General features: G+C 40.0%; 1 protein-coding gene across 1 annotated transcript; it reads left to right on the forward strand.

The window, feature by feature from the left end:
- The first annotated feature begins 21,545 nt into the window (after nt 1-21,545).
- On the forward strand, nt 21,546-22,001 carry LOC149751213 (uncharacterized). Its single transcript, XM_089927618.1, has one exon. The coding sequence runs from the start codon at nt 21,546-21,548 to the stop codon at nt 21,999-22,001; it is 456 nt and encodes a 151-aa protein (XP_089783744.1).
- Nucleotides 22,002-22,834: the final 833 nt, after the last annotated feature.

Consider the following 22,834-nt stretch of genomic DNA (forward strand, 5'->3'; position numbering starts at 1 on the left):
GAGCCCTTTCGCGCTTTGCGATGGACTGATCGCACGCGTGCGGGGACCCTACACAGGATGGGGTTTCGGAAGAGAGAGGGGGTATGGGTTAGGAAGTCTACCCTCACCGCTCAGACCACCAGACCTTCACCCAGTCCTGAGCCCGATTAAGACTACCCAGACCTTCCAGACCATCCAGACCTTCCATCCACTCCTCCTGCTCCTACCACCTCCGCCGGACCTTCCTCCTCGGCTCCACCATCCATGGAGCTCCGGATTGATCCTGAGCAGCTCCGGGAGCTGCGACAGGAGATAGTCAGAGATGTGAGGGATGAGCTGCTTCGGGAGCTCCGAGGTGCGGTGCCTGCTCCCACTCCTGCACCCGTATCTTCTCAGTTGGTCCCTTCCTTGACAGCCGTGACTGACATGACGGCTCATGTACGGGAAGAGATCTACAATATCCGGAGTTTGGTCCAGGCCCAGTTCCACAGCATGAGTGAGGTCATGAGCACCACTCGACAGATGCGAGAGGACATAGGTCGTGACATGCACACCACCACCGAGGGGGCCGAGCGCTTGTCGAATGTACTCATCGACAAGCTGGACGCACTTCAGACGTCGGTGACTGGGCTTCAGACGTCGGTGACTGAGCTCTCCACTACACATAGCAGAGCCACTACGTCTATTATCACGCAGCTTGGCCATGTTACAGATGCAGTCACCCTCCTCATGGAGCAGAGCCGATTGAGAGGAGGAGCCACATCCACGAGAGGAGGACCCACATCCTCGAGAGGAGGTGCCTCATCCTCGAGGAGGCCATAGATGTTTTTGTGTTTTGTCTTGTTTTACTTTACTTATTGTATTCTCACATGTATTCACATTCATATCAATACAATGAGTAGACATTTTATCTTCAATTATGTGCCATTTGATGATTGGTTGTGCCATAGATTGTGTGTGATTGCCTTCTTTTTGATATGATGACAAAAAGAGGGAGAAATAAAATATGTAAAAAAAAAAGGGGAGAAATATGTATAAAGTATGTAAAAGGGGCGAAATATGTAAAAGAAATCAATGGAAATCAATAAAAACATAAAACTCTTAAAAACACACAAATTTGTTCTAAGTGGATTCGGTACCTCGAGGCTCATTATCTCTCTTTTGGGGCTCCTAATGGAGTAATCTTCAGAATCTATTCAAGGGATATTCGGAGATTAGCTGAATCCTACACAAGAACAAATTGACAGATTTTTCCTCTAAATACAAAAAATTCAGTTCAAAAACTTCAAAGCATTAAAAGGAAATTCAGAGAATCAAAACATAGTTGAATGCATATGTTGAGGGGGAGAATCTGAATTTTAATCAAACTAAATCATTAATGACATATAAGCCAAACAATTGATTGCATAATATGAAGGCTTATATAATTCCAAATGAAAGGGGGAGCTTTAACTCCGAAATTTATTGTTTCACTCCTTTCAAGCTTGGATAAATTGAATTACCAGACATTTGAATTCATTTATGGATTTTATTTCATTATTTATTGAGCAATTCATTTTACATATACTCAAAGTTTTGTCATCATCAAAAAGGGGGAGATTGTGGAGTGATTGATTAAAACCTCATTTGATTTTGATGAGCTCAAAGCATTTGAGTATATCTTTTGATTACTAATGAATTCAATTGAGTGTTTCGGTGAAAATCCTGTCTAAGTGTCCCAAGACTTGGTTCATAATTTTTGGATAAGTTAAGGAGTCTGTTTGAACCAATGTCTGAGACTCGAGTCGACTCCCGAGTATCACGAGTCGACTCCAAGCGTATCAAGTTCACTGGCACGAGCTCGAGTCGACTCCAGATAAGTACGAGTCGACTCCGACTGAGAACAGACAGAAGGACAGAAAGCTTCAACTCAGAACCTGTCAGCGAGTCGACTCCTGAAGTGCGCGAGTCGACTCCGATGTTCACCGAGTCGACTCCAAGGAAGTAAGAGTCAACTCCAAGCAGTCACAGGCAGAAAAGTCAGAGAACAGTTTTCGGGTCTGAGATTCGAGTCGACTCCAGTGGAACGCGAGTCGACTCCGATAGGTGGCAAGTCGACTCCAGAGAAAGCAAGAGTCGACTCTCAGCGGTACACAAAGAAAAAGTCAGAGAGCATTTTATGGACTCTGAGATTCGAGTCGACTCCCGCAATACGCGAGTCGACTCCAAGACACCGCGACCCCAAGACAGACAGAAAACCAAGTTACTGCCTCTGAGATTCGAGTCGACTCCCAGACAGCTCGAGTCGACTCCAAGACAGCTTCACGTCAAAAGGCAGAAGACCATCTTTCGGAAACTGAGAGCCGAGTCGACTCCAAGGAAGTTCGAGTCGACTCCAAGACTGGACGAGCCAAAAGACAGAGGATCGGGAGTTCGGGCTCTGAGATTCGAGTCGACTCCCAGGACAGTCGAGTTGACTCGAGTGGACAAAATTCAAAATTGGATCCACGGACTTCAGTGGATGAGCCGACTCCAAAATTGCCAAGTCAGCTCCAGAAGTTGACGAGTCGACTCCAGGTCAAGACGAGTCGACTCCCAGTCGTGAAGGCAACTTTAATTCAAATTTGGAACAGTTGCCGAGTCGACTCCGGAAAAGCTTGAGTCGACTCCCGCTACAGCCGAGTCGACTCCTGATCGCGCGAGTCGACTCCAACCCACCAACAGTCATATTGTCAGGCTGCGCAGAGTGTTCAGAACGGGCAGAAAAAGCACTCTAACGGCTAGTTTCCGTGGGAGTTGGCTTAAATAGCCACAGAGGACTGTAGCAAGGCAGAGAACAACCATTCCACTCCAACTAATCAAGCATTCAAGCTCTGCAACGTGCTCTTCAACGAAAAAGAGGAAGATCTGCATTTACTGCTTCCAACTACATCTTCCCAGCAATTAAAGCCTCCTTCTCCTGCATTCAAGTCGACTACTCTTTCAAGAGGAGACCAGAAGTTTAAGAAGCCATTCCTCATCTCCAATCTAAAAGCGTTTGAGGCTTCTTAACTTCATTTATTGTTCATATTGTTTTCATCTGCTTTTTGAGAAGCTCATTTTCTGTTTTCTTTCTACAACTTGTATTTACTTGGTTCAATCGGGGATTGAATCAAGGGGATTGAGGTTGGTTGGTGAGCCGAGTTAAAACCAACGTGTGTAAGGGTTTGATTGTGATCCCGGAAAAACAATCGGGGCGGTTCTAGTCGGTGAGCCTGGGAAAACCGACCGAGTTCGTTGTGAGCTCGTAAAACAACAAGTTTGGTTGTGAGCTTGGAAAACAACCGGCTGTAATCCAAGGGGGTTATAGTGAATTCCCAAGTGAGACTTGGGGAGTGGACGTAGGAGCAAGGGTTAGCTCCGAACCACTATAAAACCTTGTGTTTGTGTTGGATTGTCTCTCTTCTTCTTCCCCTCATATCACTCACAGCACTTAGCATTAATTAAATAACTTGCAATAGTTTTTAATTAGTCAACCACATCGTTTTAATTATTCAAATTATTTTAAAACCCAATTCACCCCCCCTCTTGGGTTGTCTATCTGGGCAACACAGTGGTTGCTACCTGGATCAGACTGGTATCTACTCACTACTCCTAGTGAGTATGCCACGTCTGGTCTAGTACATGTCATGGCATACATTATAGATCCCACTGCCGAAGCATATAGAATTCTATCCATACTTTCTCTTTCTTGAGAGGTTGTCGGACAATCCCTTTTAGAGAGGTTAATTCCATGGCCCATTGGAAGATAGCCTTTCTTGGAATTAATCATACTGAACCTTTTCAGTATAGTATCAATGTATGTGGATTGGGATAATCCAAGCAATCTTCTAGATCTATCTCTATAGATCTTCATCCCTAGGATGTAAGATGCTTCTCCCAAATCCTTCATGGCAAATTGAGATGATAGCCAAATCTTTATTCCTTGTAATGCAAGAATGTCATTCTCGATTAAAAGAATGTCATCCACATACAAAACAAGAAATATAATAACTGAACTATTAGCCCATTTATAAATACAAGGTTCCTCTTCATTCTTAATGAAGCCATATGATTTGATCACCTTATCAAATCGTATGTTCCAACTCCGTGAAGCTTGCTTTAATCCATAAATGGATTTTTGAAGCTTGCACACCTTAGACTCATCTGCAGATATAAAACCTATAGGTTGCATCATATACACCTCCTCTTTTAAATCTCTATTTAGAAAAGCGGTTTTAACATCCATCTGCCAGATCTCATAATCTAAGTGTGCTGCTATCGCAAGCATAATCCGAATGGATTTGAGCATTGCCACAGGAGAAAACGTCTCGTCATAGTCAATACCATAATGTTGACGATATCCCTTAGCAACCAGACGGGCTTTATAGGTCTCTACTTTTCCGTCTACGCCCCGTTTTCTTTTGAAAATCCACTTACACCCTATGGGTTTAATCCCTTCGGGTGGGTCAACTAATGTCCATACATCATTGACCTTCATGGATTCCATTTCGGATTGCATGGCTCCAAGCCATGCATCAGAGTCATGCCTCTGCATAGCATCCATATAGGTGATCGGATCCTCATCGTTTTCATCAAGTTTGACAGGATCCCCGTCCTGGACCAAGAAACCGTAGTATCTGTCCGGCTGACGTGGTACTCTACCTGATCGCCTTAATGGTGCATCTAAGATGGGTTCTGGATCTGATCTAATCAAATCCGACTCAACTAGTTCAGTAGATGGTGTCGGATCTTCTACATGTTGAACTTTCCTAAGCTCAACATTAGAGCTTTTAGTTTCTTCACTAAGGAATTCTTTCTCTAAGAAAACAGCTTTATTGCTTACGAATAACTTTTGTTCTTTAGCAAAGTAGAAGTAATATCCTTTAGTTTCTTTAGGATAACCAACAAAGAAACATTTGTCAGACTTGGGTTCAAGTTTGTCTGTCTTCAAACGTTTGACGTACGCTGGACACTCCCAAACCCTAAGGTGAGAGAGCATCGGCTTACGTCCAGTCCACATCTCATGTGGTGTTTTATTTACAGACTTACTTGGAACCTTATTTAGAATGTAGCAGGCTGACTCAAGAGCATATCCCCAAAAGGATATGGGCAGATCAGCAAACCCCATCATGGATCGAACCATGTCTAACAGAGTTCGATTTCTCCTTTCTGATACACCGTTATACTGTGGTGTACCAGGAGGAATCCATTGAGAGAGAATCCCATTTTCTCCTAGATATGTCAAAAACTCACTGGTGAGGTATTCACCTCCTCGATCTGATCGAAGAGTTTTAATACTCTGTCCAGTTTGTTTTTCTACTTCATTACGATATAATTTGAACATTTCAAATGATTCAGATTTATGTCTCATTAAATAGACATAACCATACCTTGAAAGGTCGTCTGTAAACGTAATGAAATATAAATACCCACCTCTAGCATTTGTGCTCATTGGCCCACATACATCAGAATGTACAAGGGTCAATAAGTCACTGGCTCGTTCACCTTTTCCGGTAAAAGGTGATTTGGTCATTTTACCAGGAAGGCATGATTCACAGGTTGTCAATGATTCATAATCATTAACATCGAGGATTCCCTCTTTACTTAACCTGTTCATCCTGTTCTTGTTAATATGTCCTAGCCTGTGATGCCAAAGGTAGACATCCGTGACATTATCTATTTTAGGGCGCTTATTGGACTTGTACATTACATGAACAGGCTGTGACAAAATGTAAATGCCATTACTCAGAGTTCCATTCATTACAGCAGCCCATTCCAAATGATATTGCAATAATTCTTTTTTATTGATATTTCATAACCATTTTTGGCCAAAAGGCCTACAGAAATGACATTCAATAAAAAACTTGGACAATAGTGACAATCACTAAGGACATTTATATGAGAGTTAAATTCAAGTTTAAGAATTTCTAAAGCTAGAACTGGAACTGATCTTCCATCTCCAACATTTAGGAACCTTTCTCCTTCTTCAAATCTCTCACTGACTTGTAGCCCCTGCAACGAATTGCAAATATTAAAAGGACTACCGGTATCCAATACCCAGGTCGAATTATCACAAATAGAAAAATTGCAAGGTGTTATCATATAAGTACCTTGATTGGCAACTGATTGCCCACTTTTCTTAAGCCGGTTCGGATCGAGAGATGCAATGTAAAGAGGACAATTCCTCTTCCAATGTCCTTGCTTCTTGCAGAAGAAGCACTCCGCCTTGCTCTGATCAGCCTTTTTATTTTTTTTCTGACTAGGCTGAGCATGGTGCACTTGTTTCTTTTGGATTTTATTTTTCTTTTTCCCTTTCTTAAAGGGGCGACCCTTGGATGAACCTCCCACAAAGTTCACCGTCTTCTTAAGAAGTTGGTGATCATTCTCAAACGTCTGTAGTAACCCCAACAATTGGTGATAATTTACTACAGGTTTCGTCATACGAAAATGAGTGAGAAAAGGACGGTATGATCCAGGCAATGAGTTTAGTATGGCATCCTCCCAATTGATCATGAAGGGGAAAACCAAGAGAGCTTAGACGCTCGATCAACTCAATCATGTACAGTACATGATCAGTTACCGAGGTTCCATCTTTCATTCGGGCGCTGAAGATGGCACAACTAGTTTTGTGCCTCTCAACGCCGTCAGGAACACCGAATGATTCATTCAACACTTGAATAATATCTTCCGGCTGCGTATTCTCAAAACGCCTACTAAACTCATCACTCATTGCTGCCAACATGATGCATCGAACAGTGATCCGGTCACTAAGCCACTTCTGATAAGTGTCTCTGGCCGATCTTGATGCATTAGCAGCGGGCTGCTCAGTTGCTGGATCCGTTATCACATAAAGGATCCTTTCATGCTCTAGCACTATTTTCAGTTTCCTATGCCAATTATTAAAATTTGGACCAGTCAACTTGTCATTGTCCAACAATGAGCGAAGTGACAAATTAGTAGCCATTTCTGCATAAAAAAAAAATTGGCTATTAGTATATGAATTGACTAAACACATTAGACTTGGACTTTAGTCTAAAGGTACTCCCACTATTTTATACAAATTAGTAGCCTCTACCTCCAATTCAAAAAATTACTCCTAATTCTTTAGTGGGCACTAGAACCCAATAGATCGCATATAGGCCCGAGTGTGGCTCGGCTAACCCATATGCACCTATTGGTAGGTTCTAAACCAGTTGCTTCACCAAGCAACTTCTAGTGATAATTTTGCCCTAGGTTCTTCGGCAGGCGTGTGGCGCCTCCACCGAATACCCTAGTCAGGTCCAACCATTAAATGATAGGGTTAAGTCTAATCAACTAATAGACGACCAAGCCCGAGTGTGGCTCGGCTCACCTGACCGCCTATTGAAGGTACACTTAACTCATCATATATTGAATGACAATTCCAATGCTTGATAAGTACCAGGCGTGTCGCGCCTCCAATAATTATCAAAGCATTGGACCCATTATCACCCCACTTAATGGGAGGCTATGACCTAGTTATCCCCATAACCATTTCATTTTAAGGACCTAATAATTTTAGAGGATTTCTTAATTAGGATAGATAAGAAGATCCGGTTAGTCTAATTTCTCCCACTGACTTCACCAAATCAGATTAGACTCAAACCGGTTAAGGAGGCACCTAAATCAGTCAGACTGATTTTCCTTATAGGCATGGGCTAACTCGAATCATTAAGTGATCCAATCAAAATGTGATTGACCATGTCGGCCAGGTAAGTGAGATCGGTGGAAGGGATATGCCATTAACTTGGCAAAGACGAATCAGTGCGAGTAGCTCCCAATTAAAAACCACCGGTCAAAACTGCCAAACTTACCTTAGACACCGACTGGTTAATCAATTTCGATTTGATTACTCAAATAACTCAGGCTACACCTCTGAGCCTAAATCAAGTTCCATCTTGGTCTAATCAAAGACACGGACTTGATCCATCTACAACTATTGTAAATTGACCTAGAATTTCCTTGACCTAATCTAGTTACTACTTAATTAGATTTGATCAATTAATTCTATTTGTCCATGTATGATTCTAACCTTAGGTCTAACCCAATCCTAGGAACTTGATTCAAGCTAACCCATATGCCCAAATAATTATGCAATGTCAATTAATTGAGTTACAATTCTATTTCATAACACTTAATTCTCAATTAAGTTTAGACTTATGAAAGTTTTGATCATTGCATATTTTTTTTTTAATTACATATTAATTACAATCTTTCAGTTCTTAAAATATATTTTCAGATCTGAGTTTTTGTAATTAATCACATGTAATCAGATTTAATTCATGTTTAAGTCATTATGTTTTATGTTCATGCATCACATATACACAACAACATGAATTAATTCAAACAACATACATCTTATGTATTTATTTTTTCACTTTTATTTTCAGATCTGATTTATTCATTAAAATCAGAGATCATATAAATCATAAACTTTATTTAGATCTAATCTAAATAATATTATAATTTCAGATTTATTCATGTTACTAATCCTAACACAAACATGCATCATATGCATCCAAAATTTCAGATCTACTTAATCATGCATAATCAGCAATTAAATCAATCATAAAAAATACTTTAGATCTAATCTAAATATGTTAATGATTTCAGATTTAATTACAAGAATTAAAACATAAAAGTTTAAACATGAACCTGGCTCTGATACCACTGAAAGTGAATCCTAGATTCTTTGGTGTTAAGCATGCTGATTTTTTTTTTTAAAAAAACCATGGCTGAACCTGATCGGGTTGCCTACGTACCCCTTCATAAGGGGGATCAAGCCATACGTAGTTCTTTTTATGTTTTAAAACGCAGCGGAAAAATCGAATCAAACAATTTAATTCATGCATGCTTACAAGATCAAATCTAGAAATCAGCATCTTAAGAACACATAGGATTATGCCGGAATCGTTTAAACAATTATGCTAAAACTTTCATGCATGATTAACTATCAGATCTGAAACTTAAGAACTCTATTCCGATTAATCTCCGAATATCCATTGAATGGATTCTGGAGATATCTCCGTGAGGAGCCCCAAAAGAGGGTAAAACCTTGGGGAATCAGACCTAGATCTTGACACCATAATAAAAGATTAATGTAGGATTAATACCTTTTATGATGGATGAAACTTGTGGATCTGATCCTCGACTTCGTAGCCACGCACACGAATGGCCTCTACGAGAAGTCCACGCGAAGTTCCTGAAGAGATCCAATCCTGCGGAAGTGCTAGCTTGCGCAGAATTTCTTGAGGCTGAAATTTGATCTTCCAAACGCTATCAACTTTTGATCCGCCTTCTTGGAAGAACTTGGAGGAAAGGTTTAGAGGGATTGAAGAGGACTTAGATCTGATCTAAAGACTCTTATCCGGGACCCCTAACACTAATGGCGCGATGGACTTAGAGGAGGAAGAAGTCAGCTAGATTGAATGCAAAATTTTTCCATGCATGAACTAGGGTTCCTCTCTTTTCTTTTCCCTTTTTTCTTCTTCTTTTTCTCTCTTTTTTCCTTGAATTCGACCACCAGATGATGGAGGTCCTTTTAATGTTGCTCTCCTACCTAACTTCATGCCAACCATCCCATATTTGTGGAGGATTTTGTGGGGTTTTGAATTTTGAATTCAAAATTCAAGTTCATGTGCCATTACATGATGAAGCTTGATCTAATCTAAACCATTCATCATGTTGCCACTTTCCTCTTTCAATTTCGAAATTCCCATGCCCTCAAACAGATTAGAGGGTCACGTGGTGATTTTGTGATGATTAAATTCGAAATTCAACCTTAATTAGAAGTGAGATAAAGATAAGGATGACATATGTCATGAAGAGAGAGAATTTGATCTTATCCAATTCTTTTCATGAATTTATCTCTCCATTTCGACCCATCTAATGATGAAAGAGGTCCCTGATGTTGCCAAGTGTCCCATGGCACCATTAAATAAATTAAATTAATTTTTAATCATATTAAAAATCAATTTATGGCGCCATGCATGGATATGTGACAAGTGGATTTCAAGATCCGAACAGTTTCAGATCAAACCCATTTAATTTAATTAAATCCTAACAATTAGAATGATCCAATTACCATGGGTTGAACCTAATCCAATTAGGTCAATTCCTAATTAAGCACAAATTTAATCTAATTTAATTTGGTCAACCTAAGTCCTCTTGATTCAGACCTAATCCAATCAGGTCAAAAATCCTGATTGAGCCCAGAATTGAATCTAATTCAATTTGGCTCATCCTTAGTCTAATTACTCAATCCAATTGAGTTCATTAGCAATCTAATTACTAATTAATCCTCCGATAATTACTTTAATTATTTTATAAGATAATTTGCTAATTGAATTGACCAAATTACCCCTGAATGATTCTTAATCATTCATCAGCCTTCTTGATCAATCAGGAATCTTCTATGTGTGTGACCTCATAGGTTCGAACCTAAGCCGGTAGTATAGGAACGACTTCCTACACTAATCGATGTGACCATCTAGCAATGGTATCCGACGTCCGAATAGGCCGAATATATGCGAAGCAAATATTCTGGAACCCTGAACTATGGTTACTGTATAATTCAATCCCTTTGACTCTTAATGCCAGAATGACTTAGAGCTCACTGTCAACCCTATAACTAGTACATCCATTTTGTGATTAACTTTAGATATCCCGTGACTCCTTACTGGGATTACCCTGGCCAAGGTTTTGCTAAATTAATCACAAGACATTATTCCTGTTTCCAGGAGGGGTCAATTCCATCTTGACTCACAACTGACTACGCAAGTACTTGACTGCACCGAGTGACCTTCCGTCACTGAATTAGAAATTCAGGTAGTCCGGTACCAAAGTACAGTGAGTTGCTTGCTAGTCATAGGTTGCGGTCTCAGGTCAGAGGGCCAAACTTATACCCATATCCACTCGGAACATCTCTCGACAGTAGAGCGTTCCGGAATTGGTCACGTTCAGTGAAATGTACTCCTACACTTCACCTGTATGGCATACCAGTGTCTCCACACTCCTTGGTTAAGAGAACAACCAACGTATATGTCACACAACGACCTAATCTCGATAATGTTGTCGTCCTAGTAACAACATATTATTTGGTCGCGAACAAGTTTAAGGACTCAAAGATAAATCCTCCTTTATCATAACATAAGTTCTAAGAACTTCATCATATAAGAGTTCATTTGAAGATGAAATGATGAATAATGCCAAATAATACTTTATTAATTTGTCAATTTATTTACAAAATTCAATCATCAATATGCTGACGATTGACATTTAGGATACAATTCCCAACACTAATTTTCTTCATCCAAGTGCTTCACTCAAAGAGTCAAAAGGAAGTGGTAGAGCAGATTCTAAGGAACATTAAGAGCTCCATCAACCCTTGAAGAGTAAAGCAATCTTGACAAATAAGAGAGAAGTCTCATCAAGCGATAACTATATTCTAAACTCTTTTTTGTAGCTTATAATTGTTATATTTGCTCATCTAGGAGTTTCAACTTTCTTCTTTTTTTTAATCACCTTGTAAATGTTCGTTGGTGAGCCCGTAAAACCAACATAGGTTTTTGGTGAGCCCGTAAAACCAACGGTGTAGGTTTGTTGGTGTACCCGTAAAACCAATTGTGAAGGTTCGTTGGTGAGCCCGTAAAGCCAACATAGGTTCTTGATGATCCCGGAAAACCAAAGTATAAAGGTTTTTGGATTGTGAGCCCGAAAAACAATCCAACTGTAATCCACGGGGTTATAGTGAATTCTCAAGGGGTCGCTTGGGGAGTGGACGTAGGTGCTTAGGAGAGCACCGAACCACTATACTTCTTGTGTGTTTGCATTGTGTATTGTTTTAACTTCACTCACTCATCAATTGACTCAATTAAGATAGTAAAAATTTAGAGAAATCAATTCACCCCCCCTCTTGGCTTGTCACCTTGGGCAACAAGTGGTATCAGAGCAAGGTGCTCACATAGTATTTGTTGATCTCACAATCAAGAGACAAAGATCATGACAACCCAAGTAGGATGTTCTATGAGCGAGGGACAATTCACAAATAGACCTCCTCTGTTTAATGGCACTAATTACACATATTGGAAAGCTAGGATGAGGATATTCATTCAAGCTCTAGATTATGAATTGTGGAATATCCTAACTAGAGGACCACACACACCCACAATTAGTATAGAGGGCACAATCATTCCCAAACCAGAAATAGATTGGAATGAGAGTGATAGAAGACTAGCACAACTAAATGCTAAAGCAATTAATGTACTTTACTGTTCACTAGATGTAAGTGAATTCAATAGAATATCTACATGCATCTCTGCGAAAGAAATTTGGAATAAACTGGAGGTCACACATGAATGAACTAATCAAGTCAAGGAGTCAAAAATAAATATATTAGTACATAAGTATGAGTTGTTTAAAATGGAATCCACTGAGTCCATAATTGAAATATTTACTCGATTCACGGAAATCATAAATGGGCTAAAGAGCTTAGAAAAATCTTATACTAATTTTGAACTAGTGCGAAAAATTCTCAGGTCTCTACCAAGAGTTTGGGAGGCCAAGGTAACAGCAATTCAAGAAGCAAAGAACCTCAATACACTGCAATTGGAAGAACTTCTAGGATCACTCATGACCCATGAGTTGACCATGAGGCAAAATTCAGAAGATGAGATCAAGAAAAGAAACACCATTGCCTTGAAGTCTACCACTCCAAAATAAGAAACTGAATCAGAAGAATCTGATTATGAGGAGAAATATGATGAAGAAGGAATGGCTATGCTTGCAAGAAAATTCAGAAAGTTCATGAGAGAAAAGAAGAAATTTCATAAAAGGAAGCCCTTCCTCAAAGGTAACTCAAGCAAGAAAAAGGGTAAGGACAAAGAAAAGAAAAGGAAACACCAATTTGCTATGAGTGTAACAAGCCCGGATATTTCAAGATAGATTGTCCGGAATTGAAATGGATGGCAAGAAAACTTAAGAAGAGGAACTTCATGGCTGAATGGAGTGAAAGTGAGGAGTCAAGTTCGGAAGAGGAAGATCAACAAGAGACGGTCTAAATCTGCTACATGGCCAATGACGATGAGGTAGATTCTGAACTTGAATGTGATTTTACATTAGAAGAATTACATGATGCATTTTTAGAACTCATGGAAGAACACAAGAAATTAATCAACAAAAATAAAGTTCTAAAAGATGAAAATCAATCTCTTATCAAAGAAAAACTAAAACTATCTAATGACTATGAAACATTAAGTAGGAGATTCACCAATGAAACCAAAGTCAAATTGCTGAAAATGTCAAGTTAAAAGAAGATGCTGAAAAATACAAATTCTTAGTGGACAAGTTTACACTTAGCTCAACTAAATTAAATATGATTCTTGATAGTCAAAAAGCTGTATATAATAAAGCTGGTTTAGGATATAAAACAAATAGGAAACAAAAATACTTAAAGAACATATTTGTGAAAGCCAAAAATGAAAATATAACTTGTCATTGCTGCAATAAATTAGGACATAAAGTATATGAATGTAATTATAGAAAGTCTAGCTACAACAAATTGAGTAATAATTATAAGCTAAAATTCAAGAAAATTTGGGTTCCAAAAGGAACATCAAGTACTAACCCTAAAGGACCCAACATAGTTTGGATACCTAAAGCATATTCTTGATCTTGATTGCAGGGGTGTCTTGCAGCTAATAAGGTGGATAAACGATGGTATCTAGATAGCGGCTGTTCAAGACACATGACAGGTGATGTAGAACAATTTGTCACCTTGGAATCTAAGAAGGGTGGAGTGGTAACCTATGGAGACAATGGAAAAGGATTTATCATTGGAAAGGGTAAAATTTACATTACTCCATCCACCTTTATAGAAAATATTTTATTAGTTAATGGTCTGAAACATAACCTACTTAGCATAAGTCAGTTTTGTGATAAAGGTCTTAAAGTCACATTTGAAGCTTCAGTCTGTATAATCACAAATCCTAAAGATAATAGCATTGTACTTATAGGACAAAGGCTGAGAAATATTTACATGGTAGATCTTCATGAGTTAGGCAAGAAAAATGGATTATGTTTAATTACTAATGAAGAAAGAAAAAATAAAACAAGTTGGCTTTGACATCGTAGACTAGGACATGCTAGTATGGACTTAATATCAAAACTAGTCAAGAAGGACTTGATAAAGGATGCGCCAAAATTGATCTTTGAAAAGGACAAAATCTGTAGACCATGCTCATTAGGAAAGCAAACAAAATCATCTTTCAAATCAAAGAATATAGTATCAACCACTAGGCCTTTTGAACTAATACATATGGATCTATTTGGACCCACTAGAACCGTGAGTTTAGGAGGGAAGAAGTAATGGACTAGTTATTGTAGATGATTTTTCAAGATATACATGAGTTTCATTTCTTGCACATAAGAATGAAGCATTTTCAGCATTCTTGAAATATTATAAAAATATTATAACTAAAAAGAAGCTTACCTTAATAGCAATTCGAAGTGATCATGGAACTGAATTTCAAAATCAACACTTTGAAGAATTTTGTAATGAAAATGGTATCTCACATCAATTTTCAGCACCTAGAACGCCTCAACAAAATGAGGTTGTTGAAAGAAAAAATAGGACCTTGGCAGAAATGGCACGCACAATATTGTGCGAGTCAAATCTTTCAAAGTACTTTTGGGCTGAAGCTATAAGTATTGCTTACCATATTCTAAATCGAATTTTAATATGACCTATAACCAAGAAAACTCCTTATGAACTTTGGAAGAATAAGAAACCAACTGCTAAATATCTTAGAGTATTTGGATGTAGACGTTTCATTTTAAACAATGGCAAGGAGGATCTAAGTAAATTTGATGCCAAGTCAGATGAAGGTATCTTCTTAGGATACTCTACATCTAGCAGGGCATAAAGAGTATTCAATAAAAGAACTCTTGTAGTTGAAGAGTCAATTAATATCATTTTTGATGAGTCTGATAGTGAGTCTCCTAGGAGAGAAAATACTCTTGATGAAGATGCAGGAATTATTGACTTTGAAAAATTGAATCTTGATGACGTGCCAAATTAAGAAAAGAAAAATGATCGCGTGCCACCACAATCTCAAGACTTGCCAAAGAAATGGAGGTATGCACATGGACACCCTAAAGACTTAATCATTGGTGATCCATCTCAAGGGGTAAGAACTCGATCCTCTCTTAGAAATTTAAATGACTATCTTGCTTTTGTTTCACAATTAGAACCTAAGACATATGAAGAAGCTGAAAAAGACATAAATTGGATAAATGCTATGCAAGAAGAATTAAATCAATTCAAAAGAAGTAATGTATGGACATTAACTGAGAGACCAAAGCATAACTCTGTAATTGGAACAAAATGGATCGTTAGAAATAAATTAGATGAAAATGGGATAGTTATAAGAAATAAAGCTAGACTTGTAGCTAAGAGATACAATCAAGAAGAAGGGATAGATTTTGAGGAAACATTTGCTCCCGTGGCCAGATTAGAAGCTATTAGATTACTTCTAGCTTTTGCATGCTTCATGGATTTCAAATTGTATCAAATGGATGTAAAAAGTGACTTCTTAAACGGTTTTATAGAGGAAGAAGTATATGCAGAGCAACCTCCTGGTTTTGAGAATCATAAATTGCCAAATCATGTGTTTAGATTACATAAGGCATTATATGGATTGAAACAAGCACCTAGGGCTTGGTATGATCGACTAAACAAATTTCTACTGAATAATGATTTCAGTAGGGGAAATGTAGATAAAATACTTTTTCTCAAAAGAAAAGACAAAAATCTGCTAGTAGTTCAAATATACGTAGATGACATAATTTTTGGTGCAACTAGTGATAATCTTTGCAAAGAGTTTGCTAAATTAATGCAAGGAGAATTCGAGATGAGTATGATGGGAGAACTAAATTTTTTTCTCGGATTACAAATCAAGCAAACTAAGGAAGGTATCTTTATTTATCAAACTAAGTACACAAAGAAAATATTAAAAAAGTTTGGGAATGAAAATCACAAGGGAATAGGTACCCCAATGAATCCCACTAGTAAGCTAGACAAAGATGAAAAGGGAAAAAGTATAGATATAAAGCTTTATAGAGGATTAATTAGATCTTTGCTTTACCTTACTATTAGTAGGCCAGACATAGTGTTTAGTGTGGGAATATGTACTAGATACCAATCAGATCCTAAGGAGTCACATCTAAGTGCTGTCAAAAGAATCCTTAGATATTTGAGAGCAACCACAAACATAGGTTTATGGTACTATAGAGACTCCTATCTAGATTTACTTGCATATTCTGATGCAGATTTTGCTGGTTGCAAATTAGATAGGAAGAGCACTAGTGGAACATGTCAATTTTTAGGAAATAACTTAGTATCATGGTTTAGCAAAAAGCAGAATTCGGTAGCATTGTCAACGGTTGAGGCCGAAAAAATAGCTGCCGGGAGTTGCTGTGCTCAAGTACTATGGCTCAAGCAACAACTAGAGGACTATGGAATTAAACTAGACAACATTCCTATAAAGTGTGATAACACTAGTACCATTAATCTTACTAAAAATCCGGTTCAGCACTCTAAAGCCAAACACATTGAAATAAGATATCATTTCATTAGAGATCATGTGCAAAATGGGAACATATGTATTGAGCATGTATGTACTGAGAAACAATTAGCTGACATATTCACAAAACCTTTAAGTGAAGATAGATTTTGCATGCTTAGGAGGAAATTAGGCATATGTGATCCTTTTGATTAAGGAGATATAAAAGGAACAAGTTGTCTCATGATACTCTCCTCCCATTTTGAAAAACCCATGAAACATTAGTCAAACTAGTCATCTATAGATTTCTTACTCATGTATCATTGTCCCATAAAGAATTTATAAGGATTGGAGGAAAGGAAGAATTTTTTTTAAAAAAAGAAAGGAAGAGAAAGAAAATTTTCTGAACTGGGGCCGACCCGAGCCAGAATGGGGTCGACCCCACGTTGAGTTGACCCAAGAAAAATCTGGGGTCGACCCAATGGCGGGACCCTGTTTTTAAAGAGAGACCCGTAAGCTATTCTAGGGCACTGTTTCATCTTGTCCTCTTCCTAAAATCCTATTTCCCACTTTCCAACCCCTTCCAATCATCTCCAAACAGTGCTAGATTGCTTCTCTATGCCGTTAGATCAAGACCTAAGGAAGGATTTGGTGAAAATGGGACCCAAACGAGCCGTTGCTAAGAGATCCGGAAGAGTCTCACGCCCAACCATTGTAGATAGACATGCTAGAGATTCATCTACAGTTCTCCCACAAGGTGAGACACGTGTTGAGCCTTCTCCACCTCCTTTCCTTTCAGTTCAACTTGCTAAATATGCGGGGAGACCGGTAACCACGGAAAGAAGGATCCACTCCGAATTTTTGGATCAAGAAGGGTTCCGGTTGGGGGATTGGATCCTAAGGCAAGGATGGGAGTATCTTTGCTCCCTAGATTTGGTGACCTACCCGGGCTTGGTTCGTGAGTTCTATGCCTTCCTAAAAGTTGGAATGGGAGGGCTTGTGTCTGAAGTCCGAGGTGTACGGGTTAGGATTTCAGAAGGAAGTTTGAGTGAGTTGCTCCATCTTCCCTGCGAAGGTGCAACTCCAGAAAGGCCGGAAAATAAGTTGAGAGCTCTACAGTTGATCCTTGAGAACGATAATTTTGACTATTCCGAAAAAGTGATAGCGAGCTCTCTATCAGCTGAGATGAGGTTGTTACACAACTTCATAGGTAAGATTTGGTTTCCGAAAAGTGGGAGATTTGATCATATGTCTGAGAGAGATTTGGTCATTATGGAGCACGTTATTCAAGGCATTCCCCTGTACCTCCCAGCTATGATGATCAAGCAGATGAGAGAGGCTATATGCAAGTCGAGAGTCTCCCTGCCCTATGGTATGATACTCACCCTGGTCTTCCGACAGCATGACATATTAGTAGAGGGAGAGATCTCCAGGCATCTATTATTTACCGACACTTACACTACACGGTCCCTAGTTCGCATGGGTTATGAGAAGGTGAACGGGCAGTGGGTGCGTGAAGGAGCAGGGATACATGCACCAGAGGGTGATGCACCAGAGGATGGAGACCCCATCCCTGAGGCTGAGGTACCTGAGGTTCATCCTACGGCACCTTCAGAGGCTGGCCCATCGTCATCCGTACCCACGGGATGCACAGAGGAGTTTTGGAGTAGGATGACTAAGCTTGTGTCAGCTTAGGTGAGGACTCTCTCTGACGGATTGACGGGCAGGATGGACATTATGACTGCTGAGATTAGCGATCTCAGAGAGCAGGTAGGAGCATTACGGAGAGAGAGAGAGGCTCATGATCCATCTGTGCCCCGAGCAGCTGAGTCGGAAGTTTCGGCACAGAGTCATCCAGCTCAGCGAGGTCCACGCCAGACTCAATCCCATCAGGCTCGACCTCCCCTCGCCACTTATACTAGAAGGATGAGGACTAGATCACAGCCCTTAGATACCCCTAGGCTGGTGTTAGCATTATGATTAGTGCTTAGGATTTATCTAGCTCTCATATGTATTTTGCCTTGTTGATGTACTTTGCACTTTGATTGAAGAACATTGTATTTTTGACATTAATGTACTACAATGTTCCATTTTGATCAATGAAACTTGACTGTTTATTATTTACTGTATCCACTTATCTATTGCCATGCACCTATTTGATGATAACAAAAAGGGGAAAAAGTAAGGAAAGAAAGAAGTTGCAATAAGTTGACAAATAAGTTTGAAAATTATTATAGAAAATAATATATGCTTAAGGGGGAGCGATATGTAACAATGAAAATGTTAAAGTCTAAACATTTAATTAAATTTCAGAATTTGGCACATACCTCTCATATCTCGATACATAACCTGAAACTCTTGCTTTATCTCAAATTTTTGAAGTTTCATCTTTAACCAAATATAAAAGAAAGGGGGAGAAAATCAAAAGTTTAAATTGGCAATATTTGGATGAAAAAGGGGGAGACTTCACTCTCAAATTTGAAAAGCTGAAATTCAGCAACTTGAGCTCTTCTAAAACTAATTTTAAGATAAGTATCAATCTGCTCATACTCAATATTTTGTAATCATCAAAAAGGAGAAGATTGAGGATGATAGTGGTATTTTGATGATTAACACAACTATTGAGGAAATATCTAATTAAATACTAAAAGTTAACATGATACATCATTACTGAGTTCGTCACTCTCGGTACAATAGAAGAATAAGATCAAGATGTATTTCAATGATTAATAATGATATAAAATTTGCGATAGAAAAGGGATAGTGAATTCTAAATTCTAATTCGACAAAGTTTCAAGTGAAACGTACTCTTAAGGGGACAATAGTAATTTTCATTGTTAAGAGTATGTAACACTACCATGGCATACATTCAAAATTGCTTGAAGTATATTTCATTGATTGTATGGATGAATCTAACCTTAAGTTGTAGCATGGAATGAGTCGACCCCAAGATTGGTGGAGTCGACTCCGGCACATAATGGAACCATCAGGCACACTTCTGCAAAAATGGCACGGATGAACAGTAGTTGAATCGACCCCAAGCTTGCTTGAGTCGACCCCATCTTCAAGCCTCAAGAAAACAAGTCTCTGAAATTTACTGAGAGGGCCAACCCCAACCTTCCTTAAGTCGACCCCAGGAATGCTTGAGTCGACCCCAATGGAGTCGACCCCAACTGAACATAAGTCAACTCCAAGGCTGTGTCGTTCAATACTGTCTCTCTGGAATTCCTGAGAGGGTCGACCCCAATTGAACTTGAGTCGACCCCACTGTACCTTGAGTCGACCCCAAAAAGTATTGAGTCAACCCCAGTGAAAAACGGCTGAAATGTAAGGTTCTGTGTTTTCTGAGAGGGTCGACCCCAATGAAGCAGGAGTCGACCTCAGAAAAGTTTGGGTCGACCCCAGCACGGGCAGAAGCATAACGACTAGTTTTGCAGAAGTACTTTTTGTCCTCTCAACAGTAAGTAACGGCTAGTTTTTGAAATCTAACCAATGGGGGGTGTCCAATGGATGAGAAAAACTATTTAAAGTGACACTATTCATCAGAGAAAACATCCTTTTGAAAAATATCAAAGCTCACACAAGAAAGACAAGAGTCTTAATTTTCTTCATCCAAGTGCTTCACTCAAAGAGTCAAAAAGAAGTGGTAGAGCAGATTCTAAGGAACATTAAGAGCTCCATCAACCCTTGAAGGGTGAAGCAATCTTGACAAAGAAGAGAGAAGTCTCATCAAGCGATAACTATATTTTAAACTCTTCTTTGTAGCTTATAATTGTTATATTTGCTCATCTAGGAGTTTCAACTTTCTTCTTCTTTTTAATCATCTTGTAAAGGTTCGTTGGTGAGCCCGTAAAACCAACATAAGTTTTTGGTGAGCCCGTAAAACCAATGGTGTAGATTTGTTGGTGAACCCGTAAAACCAATTGTGAAGGTTCGTTGGTGAGCCCGTAAAGCCAACATAGGTTCTTGGTGATCCCGGAAAACCAAAGTGCAAAGATTTTTGGATTTGTGAGCCCGGATTATAGTGAATTCCTAAGGGATCGCTTGGGGAGTAGACGTAGGTCCTTAGGAGAGCACCGAACTACTATACTTCTTGTGTGTTTGCATTGTGTATTGTTTTAACTTCACTCGCCCATCAATTGACTCAATTAAGATAGTAAAAATTTAGAGAAACCAATTCACCCCCCTTCTTGGCTTGTCACCTTGGGCAACAAGCCTGGTACTTGAGACATTCGTTGACCTAACCATCAAGAGTTAAAAATCTATGACAACCTACGTTAATACCTCTCTTACCGAGGGACAATCCACAAATAGACCTCCTCTATTTATTGATACACAAGATACTTTTTGGAATGCTCGCATGTGTATTTTTATTTAAGCGCTTGACTATGATACGTGGAATGTCATAGTAAATAGTCCTCACACATTTACAAAGATTATTGATGGTGTGTCTCTTCCGAAACCTGAAGGAAAATAAGATGAATTTGATAAAGAGATGGCTTAGCTAAATGCTAAAGCCATGAATGTTTTATACTGTTTTCTAGATGCTAATAAATTTAATAGAATATCTACTTGCTCTTTTGCTAAAGAAATGTGGGATAGGCTAAAAGTAACTCATGAAGGTACTAACCAGGGAATGACTAGTTCGTTCTAAGGAGTGATTGTGCCAAGAATCATGCACGACGGAGATGGAAGGAAAGGCGAAAGCTGGCAAAGTGGCGGCGGGGGTTGCCAGGGGTGAGGGCCGGGCGCAGCCTCATGGAACGAGGAACCGATGGCTCGGGCGAAGCCCAGGGTCTGGGCGACCCATCGGGTCTCAAAAGCAGAGGTGGAAAACCTCCGGCGGATGTTCAAGGCAGTCCTCGAGCTGCCGGACGAGCCAATGAGGCATTGCGGAGAGAGTGGGATGACCTAGTGGTGGTGGTCTGTAGCCTCGACCGTCGAGTGCCGGTGGACTAGGTGGCCAAGGATGTGGCGGCCCAATGAAAGATGGAAGTGGAGGTGGTGGTGGTGCCCCTGGTCGACGATCACCTTGCTCTGAGGTTTAAAACAATGGCAGATTGGGAGCGGGCCCTCATTAGAGGGCCGTGGGTGGTGGCAGGCCAACTCTTGGCCATAGAGCCGTGGGTTCCCGACTTTGTGTCAGGGTTGGATGCCATGAAGATAGCGGTAGTGTGGATTCGGCTCCGTCGGCTGCCGATGGAGTACTGGTCTAGTGAGACTATCCTCCAAATTGCTGCGATGGTGGGTCGGCCGCTCGCTATCGATAGAGTGACGAAGCAGCAGTGGATGATGGGCTTCGCTCGAGTGAAGGTAGCCATCGATGCTTCCGCGCCACTGCTGCCCGACGTCCTAATCAAGGGAAAGATGAGGGTGCTGTGGCAGTTCTTTGTCTACAAAATGTCCCAAAGTTTTGCTTGGGCTGCGGAAGGATCAGGCACTTAGGAGGCAGCATATCGATTCCCGTCTATGGTGCAGGCGGAGGAGGGGCTAGATCGGCAGTGGTCCCACCACCCCCATGGTGGTGGAGACTTGGGGTGACCCTGGTGAGCCAGAGTCGAGCTCGGGGGAGGAGATTCGAAGGTTGATTTTTGACCCTTGGCTAGCGGCGACGCAGATCCAATAGCCACGAGCAGTGATGGGGCTACCACGACCGAGGAAGACGACCGAGTGCATGCCCGAGTTGTTGTGGAAATAAATGGTCTGAACTTAGTCCCACATCGACTAGATAGAGGAGAGGTCTGTTCCTTAAATAGAGGGGGGCTGCCTTTTTCTCTTCAGAGGTGCCTTTTGTGGGGCAAAACCATGCGTGGAGAAGAGACTATGAAACCCCCCCAAAGCGGATAATACCTCTGAGGAGAAGCAGTTGCTTCCGCTGTCTGAGCCCGGTGGGCACTGAGCTTTGGGGTTCGGGGGATACCCTCGGCCTCATCAATGGTGCTTTCATTAAGAGCCCTTGACTTCGACATAGACCCCTCCGCTGGGGGGGGGGCTATGTTTTAGGAATAAAGGGTCCGAACTTAATCCCACATCGACTAGATAGCGGAGAGGTCTTGTTGTCGAATTCTTGTTTACCTAAAAATACGCTAAACAGATCGTTGTTAGAACAGACAAACAAAGTTTAATTTAATTATACTCTTACCTTTTCTATTCAAAGAATAGTGGTCGTAAGAGGTCGATCCACAGGGAGGCGATTGGAGTTGCATAAAAATTAAAATGTTTACTCGGATTCGAAATCGATTTTTGAATGGTAGAAGAAAAACATTACTTTGAGGATG

This window comes from Phoenix dactylifera, chromosome 15 (assembly GCF_051530095.1).
Source record: "Phoenix dactylifera cultivar Ajwa chromosome 15, Ajwa_hap1_PhDact_Kaust_v1.1, whole genome shotgun sequence".
In the NCBI taxonomy this organism is placed as follows: Eukaryota; Viridiplantae; Streptophyta; class Magnoliopsida; order Arecales; family Arecaceae; genus Phoenix; species Phoenix dactylifera.